The sequence below is a fragment of the Diadema antillarum genome, unplaced genomic scaffold (genome assembly GCF_040938485.1).
Source record: "Diadema antillarum isolate AM-2024a unplaced genomic scaffold, OU_Dant_1.0 scf00000152, whole genome shotgun sequence".
Taxonomy (NCBI): domain Eukaryota; kingdom Metazoa; phylum Echinodermata; class Echinoidea; order Diadematoida; family Diadematidae; genus Diadema; species Diadema antillarum.
This window is the reverse complement of record NW_027271041.1, coordinates 641,409-666,101: the sequence shown is the minus strand read 5'-3', so window position 1 is coordinate 666,101 and position 24,693 is coordinate 641,409. Positions and strand designations below refer to the sequence as shown.

Sequence of the window (24,693 nt, the reverse complement as noted above, 5' to 3'; positions counted from 1 at the left end):
GTTGAGCGAGGGTATTCATAAATGATGAAAGTATCTTGTCTGCATTGTTTCATAATATTCTTTTTGCAGGTTTCCTCATTACTGGTTTTACACTTCTGTCAATGGGGGTGGGGTGTCATCTTTCGAAAAAAAAAAATACTCTGTGAAAATGGAGTTCCTCATGACTCATGAAATTATGAGATCGTCATCCCCAATTCCACATTGAGTTTTGCAGATATTGTGTAACTTGCATTGATTATAAGATAATTTTCTGTAATACTTCTTGAGTGTGATCATCTAGGGCTTAATATGAGCCATACACTTCACTCCTTAGTAATTCCATTGCATCTGTAATATTTATCCCGTTTAATGATACTCGAACATTTCTAGCTTGTTCAAGTATTGGATTAACTCGTGCGATGATTTCGTCACTCCGTTAGCAGAGCATCACCAGGGTGTATTCATTGATGTTTTGCTTTGTTTTGTTAAATAATAAATCTTTTGTGATATTATGACACGTATACACTCCTTGTAGTAAATGTTTCTTGATAGTTCCAAATGAGGAGTCACCCTCCTTCTTTCTCTCCCATTTTTCTCACCTTCCATTATCGCTATCCCTTTCTTCTTTGTTTTCTTTCGTAGCATCACTTGTGTACATGAACATGTCTGTTTTTGCTGTGTGAAATAATCTGTTTTTGTTGAAGTTGGTGTGTTGATAGTTTGTTGAAACTGCTGATTGATTTCTTGGTGCATTTGATGAGGCTCCAATGTAAAGCTCGGCCTACTGGGGATCTTCTTGTATGGTACTTTGATTTTTTTTTCTTTTCACTATATCTCTGTTCTCTGTCACTATGATTTCTTATAATATACCTTTTATGTGTAAAATCAGCCATGAATAATGATGAACCATGGGTATATTTTCGAAAGTGATTTAGTCAATGACATCTATCACACAGAAAAAAATATGATGAAAAGAAATAGCATTTATTATTACAACTAAGTCGCAAGTTCAAAGCATTCACCTAATATACAGCACAGTCTTGTCTAAAATGTTCACATGTCCATATCTGTTTTGCCACAAAATAGTTCTACATGTTCTTGAGTCGTTGAAAATAAACAGCACTCCTTTATACACATAGCATTACTCCAACTTGCTCATCAGTCACTGAAATTACACCAGAATTATGTGGACACAATATGGGAGACCTCCGTTCTTTATTTCAAGTCATTTATTACATCAGCTTTTTCTTTGATGAAAAAAACAACAACGAAAGAATAATAAAGTCATACAGTCATCCTAAAAGAACAAATATACAAAAACTGCGTGATACATAAAAAACCCTTTATGATCATACATTCAAAGGCGCACAAGATATATGAAACAATGCAAATATTTTGAAAAGCAAATTATAAGTTATTTAAGTTGCAGAAAAGAAAGTTCACTCTTCTCCATGATCGCCCTGCTTGCTCTACTGGTTGTCATCAGGGGCCATCACTCTGAAAGTAGAAATGGTTGCACTAGCAGTGGTGCTGGGAGCTGTTGCCATGTCAGCAGTCGTTGGAGGCGAAGCAGAAAACAACTGATCATCGTTGAGCAGGCTTGAGTTGCGCACTCGAATGAAAGACTGCTGGGGGATACGCGATGCGGAGGTCGGCTGTTGTCGCTGTTGCTGCTGCTGTTGCTGTTGCTGCTGCTGGTGGTGGTGGTTGTACTGAGTCATGTAGTCACACCCCTGGCTATGCCAAATAGAGCTGGCTGCTGGCGGATTTGGCGTCCAATTGGATGGATGCGGCTGCCACCCAGGTTGGGTAAAGGACTGCTGTGGCTGCTGGGAGGGAGTCTGACGAGGAAGAGGTGCAGGTGCTGCCTGACCTGTAATAGCGAGTAAACATAGATGTTCTGTTTTGTGAAAAATATTGTTGCGAGGGGAAAGATGAAATGAAATCATAATACATATCATTGTATTAAAAAAAAGACACACACACACTCGGACCCGACAAAACCACGCTAAATATCAAACACTTACCATCAGAACGCTGGTGCGCAATGGTCCTGTAGTGAGTCGCCAGCCGGAACATTTCTCCCTCACATTGCTCGTACAGGTCCTGAGGAAGTTCCTGCAAAAGACTGCCACACCACAAGTTGAATTGGTGGCGATCCTTTCTCTGGCCAGCCTGTTGCTGCTGATTTCTGAGGAGGCTCTCCGACAGGTTGATGAGTTGGTGGTGCCTTTCACTGCTAGCTACCAGTGCTTCCATAATCTGGTCAACGCCGCGAGACTGCCTGCCAGACTGTGATGTCGTGGACGCCGGAGTAGAGCGGCAGGTGGCTGTCTGGTCCCCTGTTTCGGCCTCAGCCTCGGAAGCACCGTGAGCTTGCCCACCCTCGAGAGCAGCGTGAGTTTGTTCACCCTCAAGATCAAGACTCTTTGCAGGTGCACTGGACAGTCTACGGCGGAGCTGCACGCAATTATGGGACAAAAAAAAATAATGATTTAAGACTACAAAAGTTGAAGACAGAAGCGTGGACCTCTTCGATTCGTGTTAAACAAGAATTGCATCAACAAAATAGATGAGTTGCATTAATTACATAATATTTACACTAACAACTGGTTCCTGAGATTGGGTATTGATGTGTGGGCGAAGGAAATGCCATCGTTCCCAGAACTGAAGGTCGGTCTCCTTCCATGTATCCTCGAGAGATCCGGAGCCAGACTTGTTGGCGAGCATCTTCAGGCGGCCCAGGCGCCTTCTCTGGGTCTCATACCAGGTGAAGATGTCCTTCCAGTCGACCCCCATAGCACGCCCTTGCTGCTGCCAGAGCTCATTCTTTTTGTGGGTCTGCTGCCAGAGCTCCCTCTTCTTGTTGTAAAGCCCCTCGTTTCGGATGAGAAACTCGATCACCTCCTCTTTCTGCTCGTCAGTGAGTAAAACACTGCGACGCTTGCCTGCCTTGCCTCGTCGCTTGCCACCAATTGGCTGTGATGCTCCCGCTTCCTCTTCCTCCTCCTCCTCCTCCTCCCCCTCCTCCTCTTCCTCTTCCCTCTCTTCATGGGCACTGTTGCCAGCAATGGACAGATCAGGCATCATCTCTACGTGGGCAGCGTCCCTGTTCTGTGCCAAGATGTCTGCAACCTCCTCGTCTGGAGTCATTGATGCTCCTTGTTGTGCTTCCGTAGTAGCTGCTGATATCATATTGATATGATTGGTCAATTTTACAAATGTGACCACCAAAAGTCGAAGAATAGGATTGTCTGCTCTTGTCGGCTGACGACCCATTTTTTGTTTAATTTGTCTCATCTGGGAGAAAAATCTTTTGTCTACCTATAGTCACATGGAAACTCAACCGAAACTGAGATATTCGCAGACTTTTTGAACCATATAATAAATGTATATATATATATATATATATGTATTCTTTATTCCTTTTTTAGACCTGTGCTTTATCCATCGAGAAGTACAAGTTTTGTCTGATACTTCTGCAGAGTATGCCAAAATGATCTTAATCTTTAATTTTGATTTTCTTTCTCTCATTTTTAATGAGTTGTGCATCTCTAACTATCTCTCATTTTGATCACTTTTAAACAGTTTGCAATGATTCAAGTCCGAGAAGTTATTTTCTTTTATGCTGACTGCTTACTTATGTCATTGTGTAAAAATGGGGAAACATTTTTAACCTTTTGGGTTTTTTTTTTTCAGCTGGCCTGTCAAATTGGACAATCCAGTTTATTTCCAACTAAAAAAAGAAGAGAAGATAAAATCATTAGGTAATAACTACGAAAATCATTCAGGTAAAAAATATTTCTGATATGATTTGTGATGCTTAGAGTGTACTTAGATATATACACTCGGCAAAAAAAGAAAGAAAGAAATGAAACACTTTTTTCGAATTCATAATTTTCATAGAAAATCTTGATGATAATTCAATGTTTGAACATACCGTATTATAAAGGGTAATTTAATCGGCTATTTAGCTAGTAGGTCAATATAACACAAAACCTTCCGCATGAGTGGAAAATTCGTATGTGTCCTCCAAGGCACAAAAGTAAACATTGCAAAAATTGACGTATTGCCTTTCATTTGCAAATGCCCTTAAAGATAACAATGATAAGAAAGACCAGTTTAACACAGTGAAAGACATGAATGAAATAGCAAAAATAAGATTTCGTTCTCTTTATCTCTTTATAACCTCAAACAAAATGAAAGGGGGAAACTAAAGGGAAATTGATTTTTTTTTTGACAACTCAAACTTCAAATGGCATAGAGAGTAAGGGCACATATATGATAAATGAACACAATACAGTCCTTTCATTCATTCAGTTTAGTTATGTAAGAAAAGATGAGACAAATTTAAGAAATGAATAATTTAAAGGTTTCCTTATTTGAGAAATCAATTCAAAACCCTACCATTCATGTCTATATTGCTTTTTCTCTAATTTCACTTGGATTTTGATTTGACAAAAATTATTTACTTTCCTCCATTATCTGTAGCTTTCGTTGTTATTGTGGGCTTCAAAGATATTACATTGTAATGAGACCATAGGTATAAATTTGTGCAACTGAATCCATGCTTTTTATTATATTGAATTTGTCTTTTGTTCTAATATATTGTATCATAGAAGAGCATTTAAGTATGATTGACAACTTATTCATGCTCATATAATACATTAACATTTAGCCAAAAATTCTATGAGAATAGTGCAAACTTGAAACAGTTTTTACATGCCCTTTTTTCTGAGTGTATTTCTCCTACTTTTGTGCATATTCAACTGGGCTGTCACATGGGACAACATAGTTTGTTCGCAAATAAAAAAAAAGAAAACAACACAAAAAAATGTACCATAGTAGGTGATGGCAACCATGAAAGTCATTCAGATGAAAAATAATTTCTGAAAAGATGAAATCAACATAAACTTACTAGGAGGTGAGGGGGGCTGATTTCTCTTCTTCCTGCTGGTTCCCTTCTTGCTCATTTTCCGTTTCATCGGCATGACGCTCGCGAGACGTGTCAATGCTTTCGTGTCTAGACCACAAAATGTCCGCATCGGTTCCGGACACTGTCATATACAGATCCGCATTGGCTCCGCGCTGTCCTAAAACATTCCTGGTGTCTTCCGCTTTCATTCGCGAAGCTTCCCCACACCGCAAGATTCTTTCCGGAGCGTGTGCGGAAGGCGCGGAAGGGTTCCGGACAGGCGGGACATCCTCAGGACATCGTCAGGACAAGTCGCCGAAGGTGTCAGGAAGTTCATTTCCGCGTCCAAATTTTGGTCTCGATCAAAATTTGGACGCGGAAATTTTTCTCTCTCCCGAAGGCGCGGAAACGCCCGGACATGTTTAGGACAGTGAGCGGACACGTTCAGGAACGTGCGGACAGGTTCCCGAAGGAGTGCGGAATACCAAATTTGCATTCCGGGGCTTGTCCGCATCTTGTCCGCGCCCTAGTGGACGCCTGGTCTTAGTAAAACACCCAAGGAAGGAACTGTTATATTTTTATATATCATCTTTATATATATATTATGTTATATTTTTAGACCCTGAAATAGCATTCGGTCAGTTTAATGATATTGGACGTTATCAATGTGAAAATCCGATTGCAATATTTTTTTCAACATTCTGTGTATATATATAAAAAATGGTAAGTTATTTGAAAGAAAACTGCCAGTCTGGAGGACTTTGTTTTAACGGGAGTCACCTGTAAAGTAGGAGTGCCAATCCTGTCAAGCCAACTCATTTCCACAAAACTTGTGAAAACCTTGCGAAATAGCGAAAACTACAAGACAACCAGAAGATTGCTTAGAGTAGCAATCTAGATTTGTAATACCTCTATTGTAGGGTCACAATTAAGAAAACATCTAACTGGCTAGACAAATTTTGATGATATTGATATGATATGCATGTAGGCATGGACATTAATCACATTCCAGTGTAAATTTATGTTAAGTTTTGCAGAAAGTACATGCACATGTGCCTATAACTCTTCCAGGCAAGTTACATTTGTTCTTATTTGATGCACCATACTTTCCTTTCTGCCACTAATTTAAGTGTTTACAAAGTTTTACAAATATTTTCCTCCTTGCAGCTGTTTGATACACTGGTCAGTTTCTTCCCAGAGGACATGTCGCAACCAAAGGAGAATCTCATCGATTGTATACTGTGACATTGTGTTTCCATGGCAACTGGAGGAGCACAAAGTCCTTGACTGCAACACGTTTCCCTTGTTCAGTTTTACGGTAAACATACCATCAAAGTGTCAACATTTACACATTCACTGTGAAACTCCAACTCTCCGTCAATACTGCTATTAAAATGGTAACGTGAGAATCATATAGTATTATAAAGCACTGGTGGCATCATATGATATTGTAGTAATATATATTTAAACATCAAATGGTACCATTATTGAAAGACACCAGGATATACAGTACCCTGCAAGTAGAGATCTTTTTTCATTGGCTTTGTTTTTTGTTTTTTTTTTTGTCAGGGGAGTAGAGCTCTGTCTTGTGTGAGCTTTGTTTTTGCTATTGAGGTAATACATAACAACTCCTGTCTTGCACGGCTCCTGTTGAGAATATTTTGCACCTTGCAGTAATGCAAAAAATGCGTGTCAAGTGTAATTGAATAATACAATGCCAAACACCAATATACTGTCAAAAGTCAAAAGTCCCAATTTGCAAAATTTGTGGTATATCCTGTAACTGCACTTACTGACACCTGTTGCATTTATTCCTTTGCGTGCTTTGGGTGCTGAATGGTAGACAACCCCATAGCATTGTACACACTGTCCAAAGTCCCTGGCATAGACAGGGTTAAGTTTGGCTAGTTGTAGCAAACTGTGGTGGCTCTCCTTGGAACAAACTGCATGGATGTCATTCTCAGTGAAATTCTAGTGAGTTGCTGCTGACAGTGGAATCTGAACATCTTGATGATTTTTAGTTTGGCTTATCTTTTAGGTTTGCTTTACATCATTATGACTGTCTCAGGTTTGGTACAGGTGAAATAAAAACCTAAGTATTGTCAAGTATCACATATTATGCATTTGCACATTTCTGCAAATCCGAAAAGGACAAACCATGAAAATATTAAAATGAGTCAGTAAAACCAGTGAAAATTATCCTCCTCGTCACAGTTGGGCAAAAAAGGCAGTTGTGTAACAATCCTGTAGTGAAACAAATTCATGTTGCAAGTAAGTGCCAACTTAGCTGTTTTTTGAAGCTCAATGTAGCAGAATTTTAACGTCGGATACTTGCATGATACATGTATTTGTCAGTTGAAAGTCTGAAGATTGTAGTCATATCCTTTTTCACAACCAATATCAACTTTAGTGCTGGCATAGCACATTTAAATTTGAAAAGAAGCATGTCATGACTGCTTCAGGTCACATGTTGCCCAATGGTAGGAAACTTTTGCTTATCTTGCCCAATGCTATTAGCTATTCATAGGCTCAGTATTTCCACCCTCTTATTCCAGAAGTTCAAGTTTGCTTGAGATGTTTTTATTGTTTTTTTTTCCTATCATCTGTCAGTTTGCCCAATTGTTCCAGGTGTATAGTGTATGCAGTGAGTGTCAAGGTATTTAATGACATTCAGTAATTTTGGCAACAGGTCCTGAGGAAAACTGGACTATCTGTAGGTGAGATTATATCAAAAAAATAACAAACCAATCTGCAGTGGTCACAGCACCTCGTCCAAGGTCACATGTTGGAATATTATTGTTTGCACAATGACCACAGATGTTTGGGACCTGATTTCCCTGAACTTGATACATGTACACTGATGTGATAAACATTACAAGTCAGTGATTATACTAGGTTGGGGGGGGGGGGGGGGGAGAGCTTTAGATACCAGAGTCAAGGCCAAATGTTTAAATTTCAGTGTTGGCTTCTTCATGTTATTCAACAAAACAAGTCACAGTGGAAGAGTAGGTCCGTTTCTGACATTTCACTGTCTATGAAATATCTGTTTGCTCACATTGTAATTTTCATCAGTCTTGTTATCAGGGCCAAGTATTAAAGGGCTCACAAAATTTTGGGCAATTGCCAAGCTTGTTAAGGATAAGCCATTACATGTATTTCATCTCATGCATGGAGTTTTACAGGGTAGTGAACAGAATAGAAAGTAAGGCCCCCCCCCCCCCCCCAAAAAAAAAAAGAAGAATCGTTCAAGTCATTATGATAAATACACTATTGAAATAGAGATGAGAGTGGTATGAAGAGAGGCACAACAGTGAATATTGGGATGCCTTGTTGTCACATCTCCAGATAATGCATTGTTTTTGCAAAATTTGCTATAATGAAGTAGTTTGACAAATGGTGCCAGGTATGTTCATTTCTTTCTTCTTCCCCTTTCCTCATATTTCCTAATATACCTGTACAAGTGAAAATGTTCACACATTTTGCTCAACATGAAATTAGCTTGAAAATAAAAGCAAGCACATCTTTTTGCTTGTTTTATTTAATACTTTTTCATGTTTTGATTTTGTGGAATTGAAAACATGTGAAGTTCATCTCAGCCGGCATAGCTTAACCCTAAAAAGACTGGGGGGGGGGGGGGGGGGGGGGGGCCTAAAAGGCCGAGATCTTAAGGGGGGGCCCTTTAGGCCCCCCCCCAGTCTTTCGAGCTACCAAAATAGCCCAGTCTTTTTAGGGTTTAAAAATTACAGGAAAATTTTTGCTTTTACATTTAATAGCACCAGACAACATTTGTCAAAATGAGTTTTTATAAATAAGAATTGTACTCAAAGGACTGTTTGAATGTAAAAGTGTGTAATATGTGTACTAAACACACAGACTAACACTGTGATCAAGCTTATGACATACTTGTAGCTGTGTGACAAAGCAGAGATTGCTGTTCAAGTATCGTGAGAGTCACTGTTGCTTTGGCATGCTAAAAGAAATTTGACCATGTGACTGCCTGCAGCCGTTTGGATTTCAGAGTACCGTTAATGCTGCCCTCTGCTGTTGCTGATGGAAACTTATGATGGTGATTGTTTGCTTTATATGATGCTGTGTAGAAGGATACGACAGAAAGCAGAACTGTCACCCAATGGCAATGTACCAGTTTTGTATCTATTTTGGTCCAGATTATGAACAAAAAAATAATCCAGTAGACTAAAAACCCTCCTCCCTCACCTTCCCCCACAAAAAGAAAAAAAAAAGGGGGGGGGGGGGGAAGCAAAAATTGAAGACCAACAACTTCGATGTACCTTCCCACCTATAATCATAATGAGACATCTGATATATTTCCAATTTTTATTCCTTTTGCAGAGAAAAAAAAAGTCAAATCACTTGTGCCCCAAAACTATTCCCTTCCTCCCCCATATGTTCAAATAAATAGTGTCAGTATCCCAATGAAGGAATTTACATTATGTGTATTTAGTGTACCGTATATTCACCAATCATGAAAAGCAATGTACTTTTCAAAAGCAGACAAATAAACAAAGGCAGCTTTTACTAGGAATTCCTGTGAAGGTTTCTGTCATGTTGAAATCACATAATATCATGTACACGGTTGAGATGAAAGAAACAAGGTGTTATTTCACACACCCATTTTGGCATAATCCTATTATTAGACAAGGTATATACCTGCTGAACGAGGGCACAGACTGGAACTGCAGAGGAAAAGCTGGTTAAAAAATATAAAGGGGTGGGACTGGAATAACAATGCTGGATATATTCATGACAGCTTTCAAGTCCTCATGTCCCCCTTACAACCCCAATGGTTGCAGGATTAAGTGAGTGAGGGAGTGAAGGCCTATACTGCCTAAGCTTGTTGGATCTCACAGACTACTCCACCAGGGGTATGTTGTTTTGATGTATTGAAATGGTCACAAGTGGTAACTGGTATACTGGCTGTGATGGACCGTAGAAAAGTGCCACTTGCTATCGTGCCATGAAGATGTCAATGTGTGCAAATGTTATTTGTGGTACAGGGAAGCCCTGTCACAATGAGCTGGCTTGCGAGATATATTTTTTGGTGAATATGACGGTCTTGATTTTCTGTGAGTGTATTCATCTGGTCTCTTTTATAGTATGTTGGTAAAATCGGCATTCCTTGCTACCTTGACATAGCAAGGTTACTCTGTGCTCCTTTTCAAATGGTGTGATTAATGTCTGAATACTGACAATTGAGGCATTTATGGGAAATGCTGCATTTTAAGAAAACAAACTGCAAGAGAAAACAAAATTGTGAGGATATTTCTTTAAGAGCAGCGTGGATAAATGCAAGTTGAGCTTCATGAGATATTGGTACCAATTTGCATTCGGTGATGTTATAAATGCACAATCACATTTATTGTAGGGTAATCAGTCAAATTCATGACCTATGCTATACAAGGGATGGAGCTCTTTCCCCCAAATTTGTGCTTGTGTTAAATCCTGAGAGATGTGCAGAATCACCTAGACATGTATTTATGCATAAATTGCCTTCTGCAGTCAAATGAGACATTCAGATGCTTTTAGAAAACAAAGTGATCCACAGAAAAATTAATAATCATTGAAAGTTTTATCACAAAGTTGGCTTGAAGTGTGCTTCCTTATTTGATAGTGTCAAGAGTACATGCATCGCTGTCAGAACTTGAAGTATATTGTATCGTTGTGTATAGCTGCAGCTCAAAATGGTCACCAAAGTATTTCTCAGTACACAAAAGATGCCAAATATATACATATCTGTGGCATGATGTTGTAGAAGAGTATATTGAAGTGCATCTATTCAAAAACTGTGTTATGATACATTTTTGGTTTTCTCTTTGTTCAGTTATGATTTAGTAGAGCAGATTTTTCTGAGATTTCATAAACTGAAACTACCAAGTGTACTGAACAAGACGTCACCATTTCTCAGAATTACATGAAGTATGAGAAATCTTGTGCTATGTTTGCCATAAAGGGAGATGGGTGTGTCCATGCTCTGGCTATGACATGTTGGGAAGTGTGCTCATCATTAATGTGAAACAATTCTACAATTGGCTTGCTTTGATTTTGGATTGAAAAAAAAAAATGAAACTTATATAAAGTTCATTATGTACTCAATGTACACCTTGCATTGAATTCACAATATTTTTGTTTTGAGCCAAGATTATGCAATTACATGTACAGTGTATGTGTGAAGACAAACCAACAGAGTCAGTGCTAGTGCTGTAGTTTACTCGATTATTGATTGCTGGATCAAAAATGACTGCAACTTGCAGTTTGACAGAGTGTATCTTGCTGCTGTAACAAGGTAAAGTGATGACTAGAAGGGCATGCCATCATTTCAACCGCCTTGGAATGCAGGGAAAACTGATCCTTGAATGTGTGAATTTCTGTATGTCCAGATATTTAGGTGGTGGTGGATGTGAGGCCAAGCCAAGATGGAACTAACAAATAAATAGCAGTACTGATATTTTATCACATATAAATATTCATTCCTTGCTGTTTTCTATGCGAGAGTGAGTGGCCTGGTTGTGTATTATGTGTAGTGTATTGGCAAGCCGTATTTTCTTTTTCATGTGAAGGAAAATATGTAGATGTCAACCAGTCTAGCAGCTTTCTGATTCATGCTCTAAATCAAGGGTATTTCAAGTAATCCAACTACATGTAGCAGCAAAATACAAATACAGAACTGTATTCTGCAAATTAAAGTAATGTGATAAAGCTAATGTTTCTTCAACATTAACTCTCCCAAATTGTGTTGGTATTGGTAACAAATCATACGATGCATGTATTCTACATTCTAGACTGCTTTATGCATTCACACTACATGTACACATGTATAATTACATATAAAGCATAATCTGAAGGACCTGTCCATCAGAGATTTTAATGCACATTTTATTGCACAGATTCTTGGAGTTACACAATCACACTGCATCAATCCTTCCACTCTGGGTAGTATTGCCGGCCTGTGTGCAGGTTGAGACCTTTCTAAACTCCTTAGCATGCAGTGTGTACATGCAGTGGACATTCGTTTCTCCCAGAAACAAGAGGATGTACCAAGTAGACGGCAGGCATCACTCTTTTTATTACAATAAACATCACTAATTTTCTGACATGCACACACACAAAAAAAAAAAAGGGGGGGGGGAGAATAAACACCACATCAAACACAACATTAATTTGCATTCCTTGAGAAGTCCATTCAAACAAATTTGAAAAAAGGACTGTAGAGAGCCAGTTGAATTTATTTTATTCTTCAAAATACATAGCAATAAATGAAATTACAGCGGACTCCCACATTAACAAAGTCCTCAGGACCGGCAGATTTCTTTCGTTATATCCAAATTCCGTTATTAAAGAAAACAAATAGACAATAAAAACACATGGAGCTGATAATTTTGCGACTTGGATTTTTAATTCGTTATAACCGGAATTTCGTTATAAATGTGTTCGTTATTTAATGGGAGTGCACCATATAAAAATTCTGAACAAATCACTCAGCATCTGGAACCTCAGACAAGGAATATCATCATGACATGGATATCAAAAGTGAGCTCTATTTCATGTACATACCTCAAGAAATATTTACAAAAGCTTTATTGACAAGGTGATACACATACACATGGTATGCACTTTGCATATCATTTTAAAATGAGAACTTTTAAATGCAGTCCTGGAGCAATAGCTGTGAATATTTCTACTTAGCTCACTCTTCAGCCTCTATCAAAACAATTTACAGTTCGACCTCTATTATCCGGCTTCCTTTTATCTGGAAATCTCCATTATCCCGACGCGTCCACGCAGTGAAGGACTTTTTTTTTTCATCTAAAAATTGAGAAAAAACAGTGACTTTAACATCTTTTCATGGATTCTATTTCACTAATTTCATAAGATGTGCATGATAGGTTTCTCGATATCTAATGAGGTAAAACATGTTTGATTTTCACATAAAGATATACTTTACTTTTGTGAAGAAGGGACTACAATTTTGCGCAGGCTAGCATAAATTACACCACCATTGCGGGGTATGCTACCTGCCTAGCTGCCAGTGCACTGGGACAGCAGCTTGGAAGGCAGCTATATACATAATCATTAATATTGTGTCTCCCATATCCGGCCAATTCGCTTTCCAATCCGGATGAGCGCCGGTCCCGACACGGCCGGATAATCGAGGTCGAACTGTACATATGGAATGTTACTTTGTTTATCAAACAAATAACATAATTTTGGGTCCTGACAGCTGATACAGGACATAAGTGCAAAGTTAAATGAAGGTGGCAAACCCCTTTTGCAAGCACACATACAGTAGATGACCATGAGCATCAGAAGAAAGACACAGATGTACACTACATGTACTTTGTTAGGCACACAATATTGTAGGTGTACAGGAGAATTTGGCAAATGCTTATGATGGACATCATCATCATTAAACACTCACCATGATACTTAACTGAGTTTAATATCATATGACAGCAGCCTATTACACTCTGAACATGAATTGGCATTGAGTGCAGCAAGAGGTGTGCACGACCGTTGACACAAATACTAGTGTACATGGAAAGGTGTGTAGCATGCCACGGTTTCTTACACATATTGAACCACCATGTGCAGTGAGTGTGTAATGCAGACACCAGCCTACACTTCATTATCTAAAGATACAAAAAGGTCCATTTGTATTCCACTGAGAAAAAACAGCGGATGAAATGTAACCACCCAGCTCAAAACCAAAAAAGGTTGCAGATTAGGATTCTCTGCAATGCACCAAAATATGCCATATGGATTGCCCAACTCGAATTGTCTCACCTGGAGCATATAAAAAAAAAAAAAAAAAATCATTTCTTTTCAAACAGGCATTGCTTTACAGTGAAACAGAACATGTTTTCATTAATACAGCTGCACAGATTGAGCTGAGTGGTCATAAATGTAATTTCTGTGCAGTCAAAGTCTGGTTTAGACAAAAATACACATAAATATAAACTTAACCATCATGTGTGACATCTTAGAAAAGAGGACATTTTCACACTTGCCCAGGTAAGATGAATTTTGCATCTTTATAATTTTGCAGAATCAAGGATATGAAATAACATTACATATAAGTAGAAAAAAATCAATTAAAGAAATGAATGACATCTGCATGATTGTTTAAGAAGATTTTAGAAAATTTGTGATGTAATTGAGAAGTACACCTTCTTGATGGGAAAAATTAATGCAACCTACATGTACCTGACTGCAGAACGAGATTTTTGAGAATTTCTGCAACCTTTAATAGTCATGATAATTACATAGATAATACTCCTTGTTTTATGATGGTGATGACAGTGATAATTACCGGGTACAGTAATAATGACACTAATAACACAGAGAATAAGAATCTAAAAGCACCAACCTTATCTCGTAAGATTCTCAGGGAATAGATTCAAGTTTGAAATCTGAAATTGACTTTTACAAAGGATCATTGAACCATTAAAGCATGCATTCAAATTTATAAGTAACACTAACTGTGATGATTACAAAGCCTTTGCTGCACATGTTATAGAGCACCATTTACACAGGAAGCACCACTGGAAATCTCACACAGAATAGCACACACATGATGAAAGCCTTGCTTTTATTAAGTAGAAAATTCTCATACACAAGCAATCTTATTGTAGCAATTATTTACAAGTTTCCTCATGTGACATAATTCAGGTCTACGATACACAGTAAATATGCCATGACTGTGAACCTACACAAACAAGTCATTAGCATTTCAGAAGCAGTATCTATCAGCACAAAACGGACAGTGTTGCAAAGTTATAATCCCCATGGTTCTCCCCTCACAAAGAAACATCTTTTTCAAATTGAGCTAAGTCAATTTTCTCTCCTTTAGAAGCTCATAAAACTTCTCATTTCTCAAGACCTTGGGCACTTTAATCTGCATGGTGGATACCTGGGATTGGTCAGCGATGACTGACCGAAGGTCACCAAAGGCATTCTGACCAACCAGCACCAGGTCAAGAGGGGAAATGCTGCCATCGGCACGAAGGTTGTCATAGCGATTATCCAGACGTCGGAGGATGGCATCCAGCTCTTCTGTCATCTCAGGTAAAAGCTGAGGCAGAGGTCATTTGAATCGAGAGCGAGAAAATAGTCAAGTCACATCTTCTCTACTGCATTGGCTGGTAAAAAGGCTGCACTATTTTAACAGAAGTACACAGTGAATTAGAGGTGCGGACTACATGCCACCACAACAAAATCATGGTCTCTGCAACCCAGAGGATCACCTGCTTAGCCAACATGCATAATCACGTATTAGGACTATACATTGTGCAAATGAGCAATGCTGTACCAAGTAATGAATCAATCAATCTTTACCAACAACGCTATGATCTGCAATCAAGTGGCAACTTATTTTTTATCATCAGCTACTTACTGCTACTGTTTTCACATAGTCCACAATACAAAGCAAAGTGTGAACAGGTACCGGTAAGTGTGCACAGCCATAGCGGCAATTGCAATAAGCATAACCTGCCCTGCATGCATTCCAAAATAATGCTATGTCACGCAATAAATCAGCTTGGATAGCAAGCTATTGAAAACAGGAAACAGGGGAATGGTTACTGAACACTGCCACTTGGTTGTTTTCTTACGAGGTTTGATGTAATAAATCATGTATTCAGCAAAACATAAAATACTGGTATCACAACAGAACACAGTTGAAGGGAAAGCAGACATGAAAATCAGCAGCTGCACAGGAAGCCATTACCTGATACTTGAGTTCTCAAGGAAACCCAATGTATCTATGCTGTTCACAACACATACTGAATCATTATTAGGATTGTCATACTGTGATGAAATGTGCACCTCTTAAAGCACAACATTACATATCATTGAAAGTTATATATTCCCTGTAGTCAAGAAATAGATAAAACAACAATCACTATTTTTGCAACAGATACAAATGACACTAATTGCTGAAATAATAATTGGGAAACATACCATTATATCATATCAGACTTGAGACTCCTTCATCATGTTATCATTTTATTACCAAAATTACATTCTACAAGAATCAATCCTCATTGTACTGAAAGAAAAGAGGATCATGTCATTGTTTTAGAGGAATAAACTGTATAAAAGTTTTTTTAAATTTAATGTTTTGTAATATTTTGTTTTTTTTTGTTGTCACAATTGAAATGCATACTCTGTTCCAACAAAACAAAGATCTAATAATTTCGTACAAAAGATCAAAATATTACTTTGCTACCCAATGTTTGTTGTGCACTCGATCAATAAATTTAACACTCAGTAACTATGACTCACCTGCTTCAAGTTGACATCTTCAGTCTCTACCCTATGTTGCAGCTCATCAAATTCTGCTATCACAGTGTAATAGCCCTTGCTACCTCCTGTTTCCAAACCTAGGTGGGAGAGAAACAATGCAAATAATCAATATACTGCATCTAGACATTTGTGATGAATTAAAGGCAAAATTAAGATTTATCTACATACAGCACTGCAAAATAATTTGCTCTGGTAGAGTACAAAGGAGAAATATGAAGTCACATTTGAATTGATGCATTTCAGATCTAAGTAGAAGGTGGGGGTGTTCAAATTAATTACTGTCATTACCCTCACTGTCAAAACAAACTCAGCTCATGGTGAGCATCCATGTGTAATCAAATGGTTGCATGTTTTGGATCATGTTTTACAATGTGGAGAGATCTCATGCTCAAATCTCAATACGCCTTCACTCAATTCAATTCCCTTCTAAATTCTACTTTGGTGACTGTAGCGCGTTTGCAACATCAGGGGTTCCACTGCACACCGCTGTTTGACTCGTACTGAACACATGATTTCCTCACGGGCATATAGCAAGAACACTATGATAAAACAGCCCAAATACTAGCATATTACAATGTATTTTTTCTCATCATCCCTATAAAAACAGATAAAGCCTAACACACACAGTGTATTTCAAAGTATAGCACCACAGATACTGCATGTGCAACCCCCAAATGGGGATCTGCCTTATAGGTAACACATCAATATGAAATTCAAGACAATAAAGAATCTGTAAATCTGTGTCTTGACAGATAGCTGTCCAGAATGTAAGACAGGGAAAACACAATTTATAATTCACACATACCAAAAACTATATCAAATGTGTGTAGTACTTTCTAATTAATTATGACAACTCTAATGTACATTTCAAGGGCCAGCTACCTCCCCCCAACCCCCGCCCCATCACGTCCCTAGCACCTCATACACATGCATCTGCACATTTTGTATGAAGAAAGTTTATTATAGATTTCTTCCAGAGTTGTCACGCTTATGCTTTGCTTTTTGTGTCAACCCCTGACAAAACATTCCATTAAAAATATGATTTACGTTGCCCATTGATAATAAGCCTGTGTTGTATTTTACTCAATTTGTATCACTAATGTATCACAAAATCAAAATGCACCCCTAGTTTCATCATGTTTCGAACATTTATTTTCTTTTTAAACTTTTGTTCCTGAAAAAATTGCAGAAACCAATAAATGAAAAATGAAAATGAAAATCATCTTTTAAACTCACTGTTATCTTCTGCACCAAGACTGCATCCTTGAGTTGTGTAATCTACCAGCAGCATCCTCCTTTGGGTAGCCAGTATGTGGAGAGCTTCCTTGATCAGAGTCTCTGGAGTTTGTTCACCTGCCACATCCAGTACATCAGCTACCCTGCATAATAAACAGGCACAGTCTGATTTTGTTTAGTTGATTTTCTCACTAATTCAGAGACTCCAACCCCAAGCACCTTCTGATCTGGAGATTCTCCCGCCCGAAACCCCTAGCAAACGGGAGACTCCAAGTTGATGTGTGAGAAGCGCGAAGTTCCTAGGGTTCTAGATGTTCTCTGGCGCTATCTAAGGCTGATTTTTTCAATATACGATAGCAATAAGTAAGAAATCTTTTCAAACAGGAGACACAGATCCAGGGCGGGAGAAATCAAATCTCAAGCGGGAGAACGGGAGATTTTGCAAAAATGCGCTTTCGGCGGGAGATCTCCCGTCGAAAACAGGAGAGTTGGAGTCTCTGCTAGTTTTATAGGGTCACCATGATTCATGAAGTGATAACTGATTACAGCTCTGGATAAGGGCTCTGAACTATGACTTAGGGCTAGGTTATGAAATACCTTAACCCGCTGAGGATGGTCTGAGTTTGCTACAACAAGCATTTCCCATAGACACCTGCCCGAGTTTACTTGGGACTCATCCTCAACGGGTTAATTGGGCGAAATAACAAGGTGAATTGAAAACTTGAGTGACATCATTCCCTTGCCCCCTCATTCTTAAATAGATTGGGGGTGGGGTGGGGGAGGGGAGGAGCCAAGTTGTTCTTTTTTTAAATTTTTTTTTACTTTCTTCTTTCTCTCTTTCTTACCTTTTGGTCAAGTCGAGGCTTGAATGATCCAGGGAAGGGTATCTTCTGACAAATGAAATCACGTGTGTGTGTGTGTGTGTGTTTGTTTGTTTGGGGGGGGGGGGGGGTTTGCTACAAATATCCTATGACCTTTCTCCCCTTTTCCCACTGCATATGTATTGGAGTGCCATGCTTTGCAACCATTTTCAACCTGAGGTAAACTTTGGCTCTTCAAAAGTTTTTTTTTTTTTTTTCCAGCTCAGCTCAATAGAATACTAATATTTTGTCTACATCTTTGGGCCGACATTGTGACCAATCTGAGAGAGCTTTGCAGTTTACTAGATGAGAAAAGTGCAGCTACAGAGAACTTGCACTTTCCCATTTCTCCTTTATTTCCTTCTTTTATATGACACGCAGCACAAACACTTATTTCCCATGTTTCATTAACTATGAAGCAAAGGGCTTTCCTGTTTTAATTGTTGTTGTTTTAAACACAAAAAGAAAAGAAGACAGAAATTAAATGGGACCCCATCGAAAAATTATTTACCCCGAATTCAATGACTTACCAGTCAAGACAATAATGAATCAAACAATACATCACTGACCTGTATTGGTATTCTATGATGGGTGCTGTGTTGTAGAAGCCGGTCACCTTCACGACATCTCCCATACGGTACCGATACAGGCCATCCATCGTAGTGACAACTATTTCATACAGGGCCCCCTCTTGCACCTCCTCTGCAAGAAGTGTGTTTGGCTGATCTCCCTGGCTATAAAGGTATTTAAACATAAAGATCTATCTGTTATATTACTTTATAAGCTGTTATTTTTGTGAGGATTTAATTTTCACGAACTTCATGAATAACAATTGAATTGCAAATTAATCACTTGCGAGAAATTGTTGCCATGCGCTGGGGTAAGAGTACATTTTCCATAGTGTCGGTGCTGATGCACGAAAACAACATCTCACACAATTGTCCGTGACCACCTCATTTGCGAAAATATCTGTACATGAAAATAAAAGCTTAAAGAGTAACAGAAGGTAATTCCTCCAACATGTGGCAAAAGAATTTTCTCACCCCTACAACCAACATGGATTAACTTATCATTTGCATATGAAGAACTGTGGTACACTGCACATTCACTGCTTTCTCCTACACTCATACATGCATTTTAAGGGACAAGTACACCTTCATCTACATGTGGATTGAGTGAGTGCAACAATATTAGTAGAACACATCAGTGAAAGTTTGAGGAAAATCCGACAATCCGTTTAAAGGTTATGAATTTTTAAAGTATCTGCATAATCACTGCTGGATGAGGAGACTGCTACAGTGTATGATGTCACATGCGTACAACGATATAATAATGAAAATAAAAAGAGAACATCAGAAAACTATACTTTTTGAATAAAGTGCACATTTCTTTGACTTGCTACTGACGCATGTTAAGGGTAATATTATTCCCCTTGCCTTGTGAAAGAGAGAAGTAGAGTGTTCTTTTGTTACGTGAGAAAAGAGAAAAGTGAAAATATGTTGAATTTTCTTTATACTTTCTTTATATCATTGTACACATGTGACATAACAAGCTAAAGTAGTCTTCTCATCCAGCCGTGACTGAGCAGAAACTTCAAAAATTCATAACTTTTGAACGGATTGTCTGATTTTCCTCAAACTCTCAGTGATGTGTTCTACTAATATTGCTGCATTCACTCGACCCACATGTCTGTGACGGTGAACTTGTCCTTTAAAGATACACCATGTAGCGGTTTGCTGGTAACAACTAACAGGAAGTTTGTTTCTGCAAACAGGAAACAGCTGTCTCATGTGATCTTCACAAGAGAATATAAGGAAGGGACTATCTTGGCCAAGCATAGCTACCTCACCAGTACTTCAAGCACCGTGCACAAAATGACTCTCTGCCGTCTTAACAAAAAAAAAAGAAAAAAGATTCATATATAATATTCTACGAAGACTGCTTCATTCTGACAAAGTAGAAGAGAAAATGAAGGAGAGGATGACTAGACAAAAGAAAAAGAAGAAAAAACAAGAATCATTTATTACCAACATTTTTCTTTGTGATCCAATTTCTCTTTGGAAACACATGTATTTAGTCCCAATTACAAGGCATTACAGGTACAAAAGTGTACATTTTCTTCTTCCTTTTTCTTTTTTTTTTTTTTGGCGGGGGGGGGGGGGGGGGGTTGGAGTTAAAAAGTATACTGTGTCTCACATCTCCTTGATTTATATTATAATGACAAAGAAACATGATGTGTCAATATGTAGACAGAGAGAATGAGCAGGTGAAGAAGAGAGAGAGAAAAAAAAGAAGCAGAATATGAAAAAGAAGTCCTTCACCAGTACCCAGGAGCCACACAGGAGCTTGGAAGCCATCAACTCACCTCTCCTCAATAGGTATGAACTCGTAGAAGACGTCCCCTGGGAAGGTGATGTACTCTGTTCGCTCCCCTTTACCATGTAGGACGCCCAAGAGACCCTCCGTAGAGTTATATATCATGGACACAATGGGTAGGCCTGCATATAAATGAGGAGGAGGGAATAATTACGGGATTCAGCATCATCCTACCCTAAAATCTTTCATTTCTCAGATGCTTTGAAAAGTCATCATATTCACATGATTATCAAATCCTCTCTGCAGTTAGTCTGTTGAGAAAATATGACATTTTAAGTGCAAAAGTAAGCCCTCATTGTAAATCATTCAAATGAAGTGGTACACGGTAGAAACACTACTTAGACTGAAACTTGCATTTCTTAAAATGTTCATATGTTGCAAATGGTGATGGGCATTGGACAAATTATAATTGAGTAACTTCCATGGATATACAAAGGGGTTTTGCGCATAATCTTGAAAATAAACTCAGCTAAATGAACTGTAGGAATGAGTGATGGTACATTGTACATCATTCTGCCAGCAGATGAGGCAACTAACACAGTGGAAGAGCTCATTTCCAAGAAAAAGGAAAAAGAAAATTGTCTTGCCTTTGGTATACTTTGCTCTTAGAATGTCTGCATAGACAGTCATGGACCCCGACGTCACGCCCCACAGGCTGTTCATTCTAGGCCAGATACGCCCCACGATGTTATCAAAGCCTTTCTGAAACTCCCTTTCCAACTCATCTGCTCTCCTGGGATCAGGAAGCAGCTCCTTCTCCAAGGTAGCCTTGATGTCATCCGCAAGACCGATGTGGTCACTGATGCGACCCCCTCGAACGTCCGTTATCAGGTGGGGCCAACTCTCTTCCAGGGTCTTGAAAGCATAGTACAGTGTGGAAGCAAATATGGCAAACAGAGCTTGGATGTCTTTGTCTCGCAGAGCAAAGAGAAGGTGCACGTAAACGGCTTGCTGCTCATTAGTGAGACGCATCCCAGCTGGTGGTGTAGAGTACTGAAGGCGATAGAGAATATCCGGCAGATTGAGCATAGTTGTGGGTCCAAGGACACATCCCCCTGATGTATGACTCGGGGTGGTGTGAGTGTACAGATAACAGGTCTTCAGCAAGGGAGAGAAATTGGGAATGAAGTATGAGCGCAGGATGCGCTGGCCGATGGGAACAAACTTGAAGATGAAGAGCATCACACGTTTTTTGGACTGTAAGACCAACTTCCGCTCACCAGTGGTCCCCGATGTCAAGCTCATTCTCAGTGGCATGCCTGGAATGACCACATTCTCTTCACCCTTGGCGATGCGATCCATGTAGGATGCAAAGTGAGGATAAGTGGTTACCGGATGATGCTCACGAAAAGCAGCAACAGACCGCAGTGAGTCGAAGTTATTGTCTTTTCCGTATGCCGTCTCTGCTCGCTGCGAGAGAAGAGTCAGCAAAAACTTTTCTTGCGACGTTTTGCAATTCCTTGTCTGGTCCTCGTGCAGTCGGGAAAAGTAGATACCAACGGCAGTCATGAAGTTATCAAAGAGGTACTGGACAACAAGAATACGTGCAGGGGTAAAACGGCAAGCTGGTATGACAGACATGTGGAGTGTCAGGATTCCCAATATGACAGATATTACTGTCACAGTACCTGAAAGATTTAAAAGAAAAACAGAAAAATAAATGAACAAACATTGCAAATAGACTTCATGGCTATGGTACTGATCCACTTGAGCTTGTAAGGTGGTAGCAACATTGATCCTTGTCTTCCTTGTGGTATATGCCATTAATGGACTTGAATACCGATTAACACTGGAGCAAGTGCTAGAAAGTGTTTGAGAATTACCATTGGTACAATCATCTTTGAGTACAGGTGGGGCCTGTTGCATGAAATGTTTAACCTCAGAAAAACTCTAGTAAGAGTTGAAAATTAACTCAGGCTAGCATAAATCTGCGACTAACTTCAAACACAGGAAAAATTCTGTTAGAAATCAACCCTAGTCATGCAGTTTTTCAGTTGTTTCTTTGAAATCTCAAATCTTTTACTGCATGATATTCTTCAATATTGGTGGTTTTATACAACACAAGTACAAACAAGCAACCATCTGATGCAATACATGATCATAGGTGTAAATAGTCAAGGTAAAAAGTTTTCCTTGGACCTGCACACAAATCTTTAATGTCCTGTTTAGTAATAAATGACAAAAACCCCTGCTTTTTTCAAATAGATTGTTGTGTGCTGTTACCCAAGTAATGATGACTGTATATGGGATTAAGGTGTTGTACAGGGAAAAACAAAGACTACCGGTATTATATTAACAGACCAAAGGGAAAGCTGTGAGGTGATCACATTATGACTTAATCTAACTTGCATAACTTTAGGTCTTTGAAACTTCTATCATTGTTGTCTGGAAATTTTGTGTGCAACTTTAAAATTCCAAACATTGAAAAAACAACAACAACAACAACAACAACAACAATGTCATATCTGATTACGCTTCTACCATGCTTTTCTATTACCATGGTTATCAGGCTGTTCAGGACAATTTCACCATGATGAATAGTAACAGCATTGTCCACTGGTAAGCACAAATACACCAGTAAAAAATTTAATCATTTACTGTACCTTTCACCATCAGCCACAACCATGTGCAGTCACCATAGTTCCATCCATTGCTCCAATCTTGGTAGATCAGAGACAGAAATACCGCCCAGCACATTCCTGACACCAATCTGATCTGGTCCTGGCCATTCATGGTGACACTTGGTTTAGTTTTCCTTTTTCAGCAGATCATGAATTGATAAGGCTGTTGCTAGATAAGAATTGCAGACAGTACAAAAGGTACCGGTAACAAATCTCCAACATGCTTCTCCTTGATATGGGTGGGAATTCATCGGCTAGAGACTGATAAATATGCCTCTTGAACTGGACAGTCGGTAGTACAGTCGGCCCCTCCGACAGTATTACTAACTGTACAGGTAAACAAGAGGCCACTGAACAAGAGGCAGATTTATCTGTCTAGAATTCTCCATACGGGTACTTATGACCCGATGGAAGGGAAAGTAGGTCTACACATTTCTCGAATCAAACAGCATACAAGTGATTCCATTTTGAAAATTTTGCAGAAAAATCTGAGACAGAAAAGCAAGCACGGGCATATATAGCCTACTATATTATTATTCTGAATCTCAGTTCCTCAAAAGGAAACATGTATTTGTAATTGTAGGGACAGGTCTACCATGGGTCTACACAGATCTGCTTGTGTTTGGTTTGTTTACAGTACTATACTGTATTACTTTTCAAACAGGATAGTCACATAGGCCCTACATGAAAAATACACACCCTACCAGGAATTGCCATCAAAATAATCTCTCAACAGACGACTTCCATCTTTCTAGTTGAAGCATTTAATTCATTTGCTTAACTTTGATCGATGGAGGCCTAATTAGTAAACAGAAACTCAAAAAGATCATCCTGGGCTGTATTTAAAGTTTCAGATATGTTCTGCGGAGACTCGTTTACACTCGTATATCTCAAATTCCTGGAAAGTGGAATCCCTCTTCGGGCCCGGAGGCAGTGGGGAACTGCAAACGCAAGAAAATGATATAAAAACTCTACAGAATTTCCTGTCTACCATGTATAATGCCAGCAATGGTAGGCCTAACATTTGGTTACACAATCATTTCATAACTGTGCATAATTTAACAAATGATGGGCACATCACTACATCATCACATGGGTACCTGGTATCAGTTCTATAAACTTATATTATCGGGTCAGATATCAAACATGGCTAGAATAGATGGCTATAGCTTTGATCCTCTCGACCAAAAGATTGGTCTGTATCTGGTTGTCGGGGATATGTTCTGCGGAGACTGCGTCTGGCTTCACAGATCCCCTCTTATCATCATGAGAACGATAATGTCAAAAAAAAAAAAATTTTAAAGACTCCTCTGGACATGACAGACGTCTACGGATCTTTCTGTCTATGATGACCCTCGTGAGCCACGACCCTCCCTACTACAGTTGA

General features: G+C 38.9%; 1 protein-coding gene across 1 annotated transcript; it reads right to left on the bottom strand.

The window, feature by feature from the left end:
• Positions 1-1,448: 1,448 nt before the first annotated feature.
• LOC139721938 (uncharacterized) lies at positions 1,449-23,429 on the bottom strand. Its single transcript, XM_071633261.1, has 10 exons — positions 23,289-23,429; positions 21,273-22,313; positions 20,675-20,807; positions 18,879-19,043; positions 17,450-17,592; positions 16,193-16,290; positions 14,820-14,981; positions 2,587-2,892; positions 2,007-2,439; positions 1,449-1,516 (listed from the first exon to the last, which is right to left on the bottom strand). Exons 1-10 carry the CDS (start codon positions 23,416-23,418, stop codon positions 1,449-1,451), a joined length of 2,679 nt encoding a protein of 892 aa, XP_071489362.1. The 5' UTR covers positions 23,419-23,429.
• Between the last annotated feature and the right edge of the window lie 1,264 nt (positions 23,430-24,693).

What these genes read in the sequence shown, in the direction of transcription:
- LOC139721938 (XM_071633261.1), bottom strand. Translation starts at nt 23,418, where the DNA reads ATGAATGGCCAGGACCAGATCAGATTGGTGTCAGGAATGTGCTGGGCG. An exon ending in TTCATACCTATTGAGGAGAG is followed by an intron (nt 19,044 to 20,674) that starts GTGAGTTGATGG and finishes ATACCTTTATAG; the next exon opens with CCAGGGAGATCAGCCAAACA. An exon ending in AAGATGTCAACTTGAAGCAG is followed by an intron (nt 14,982 to 16,192) that starts GTGAGTCATAGT and finishes CCTCTGCCTCAG; the next exon opens with CTTTTACCTGAGATGACAGA.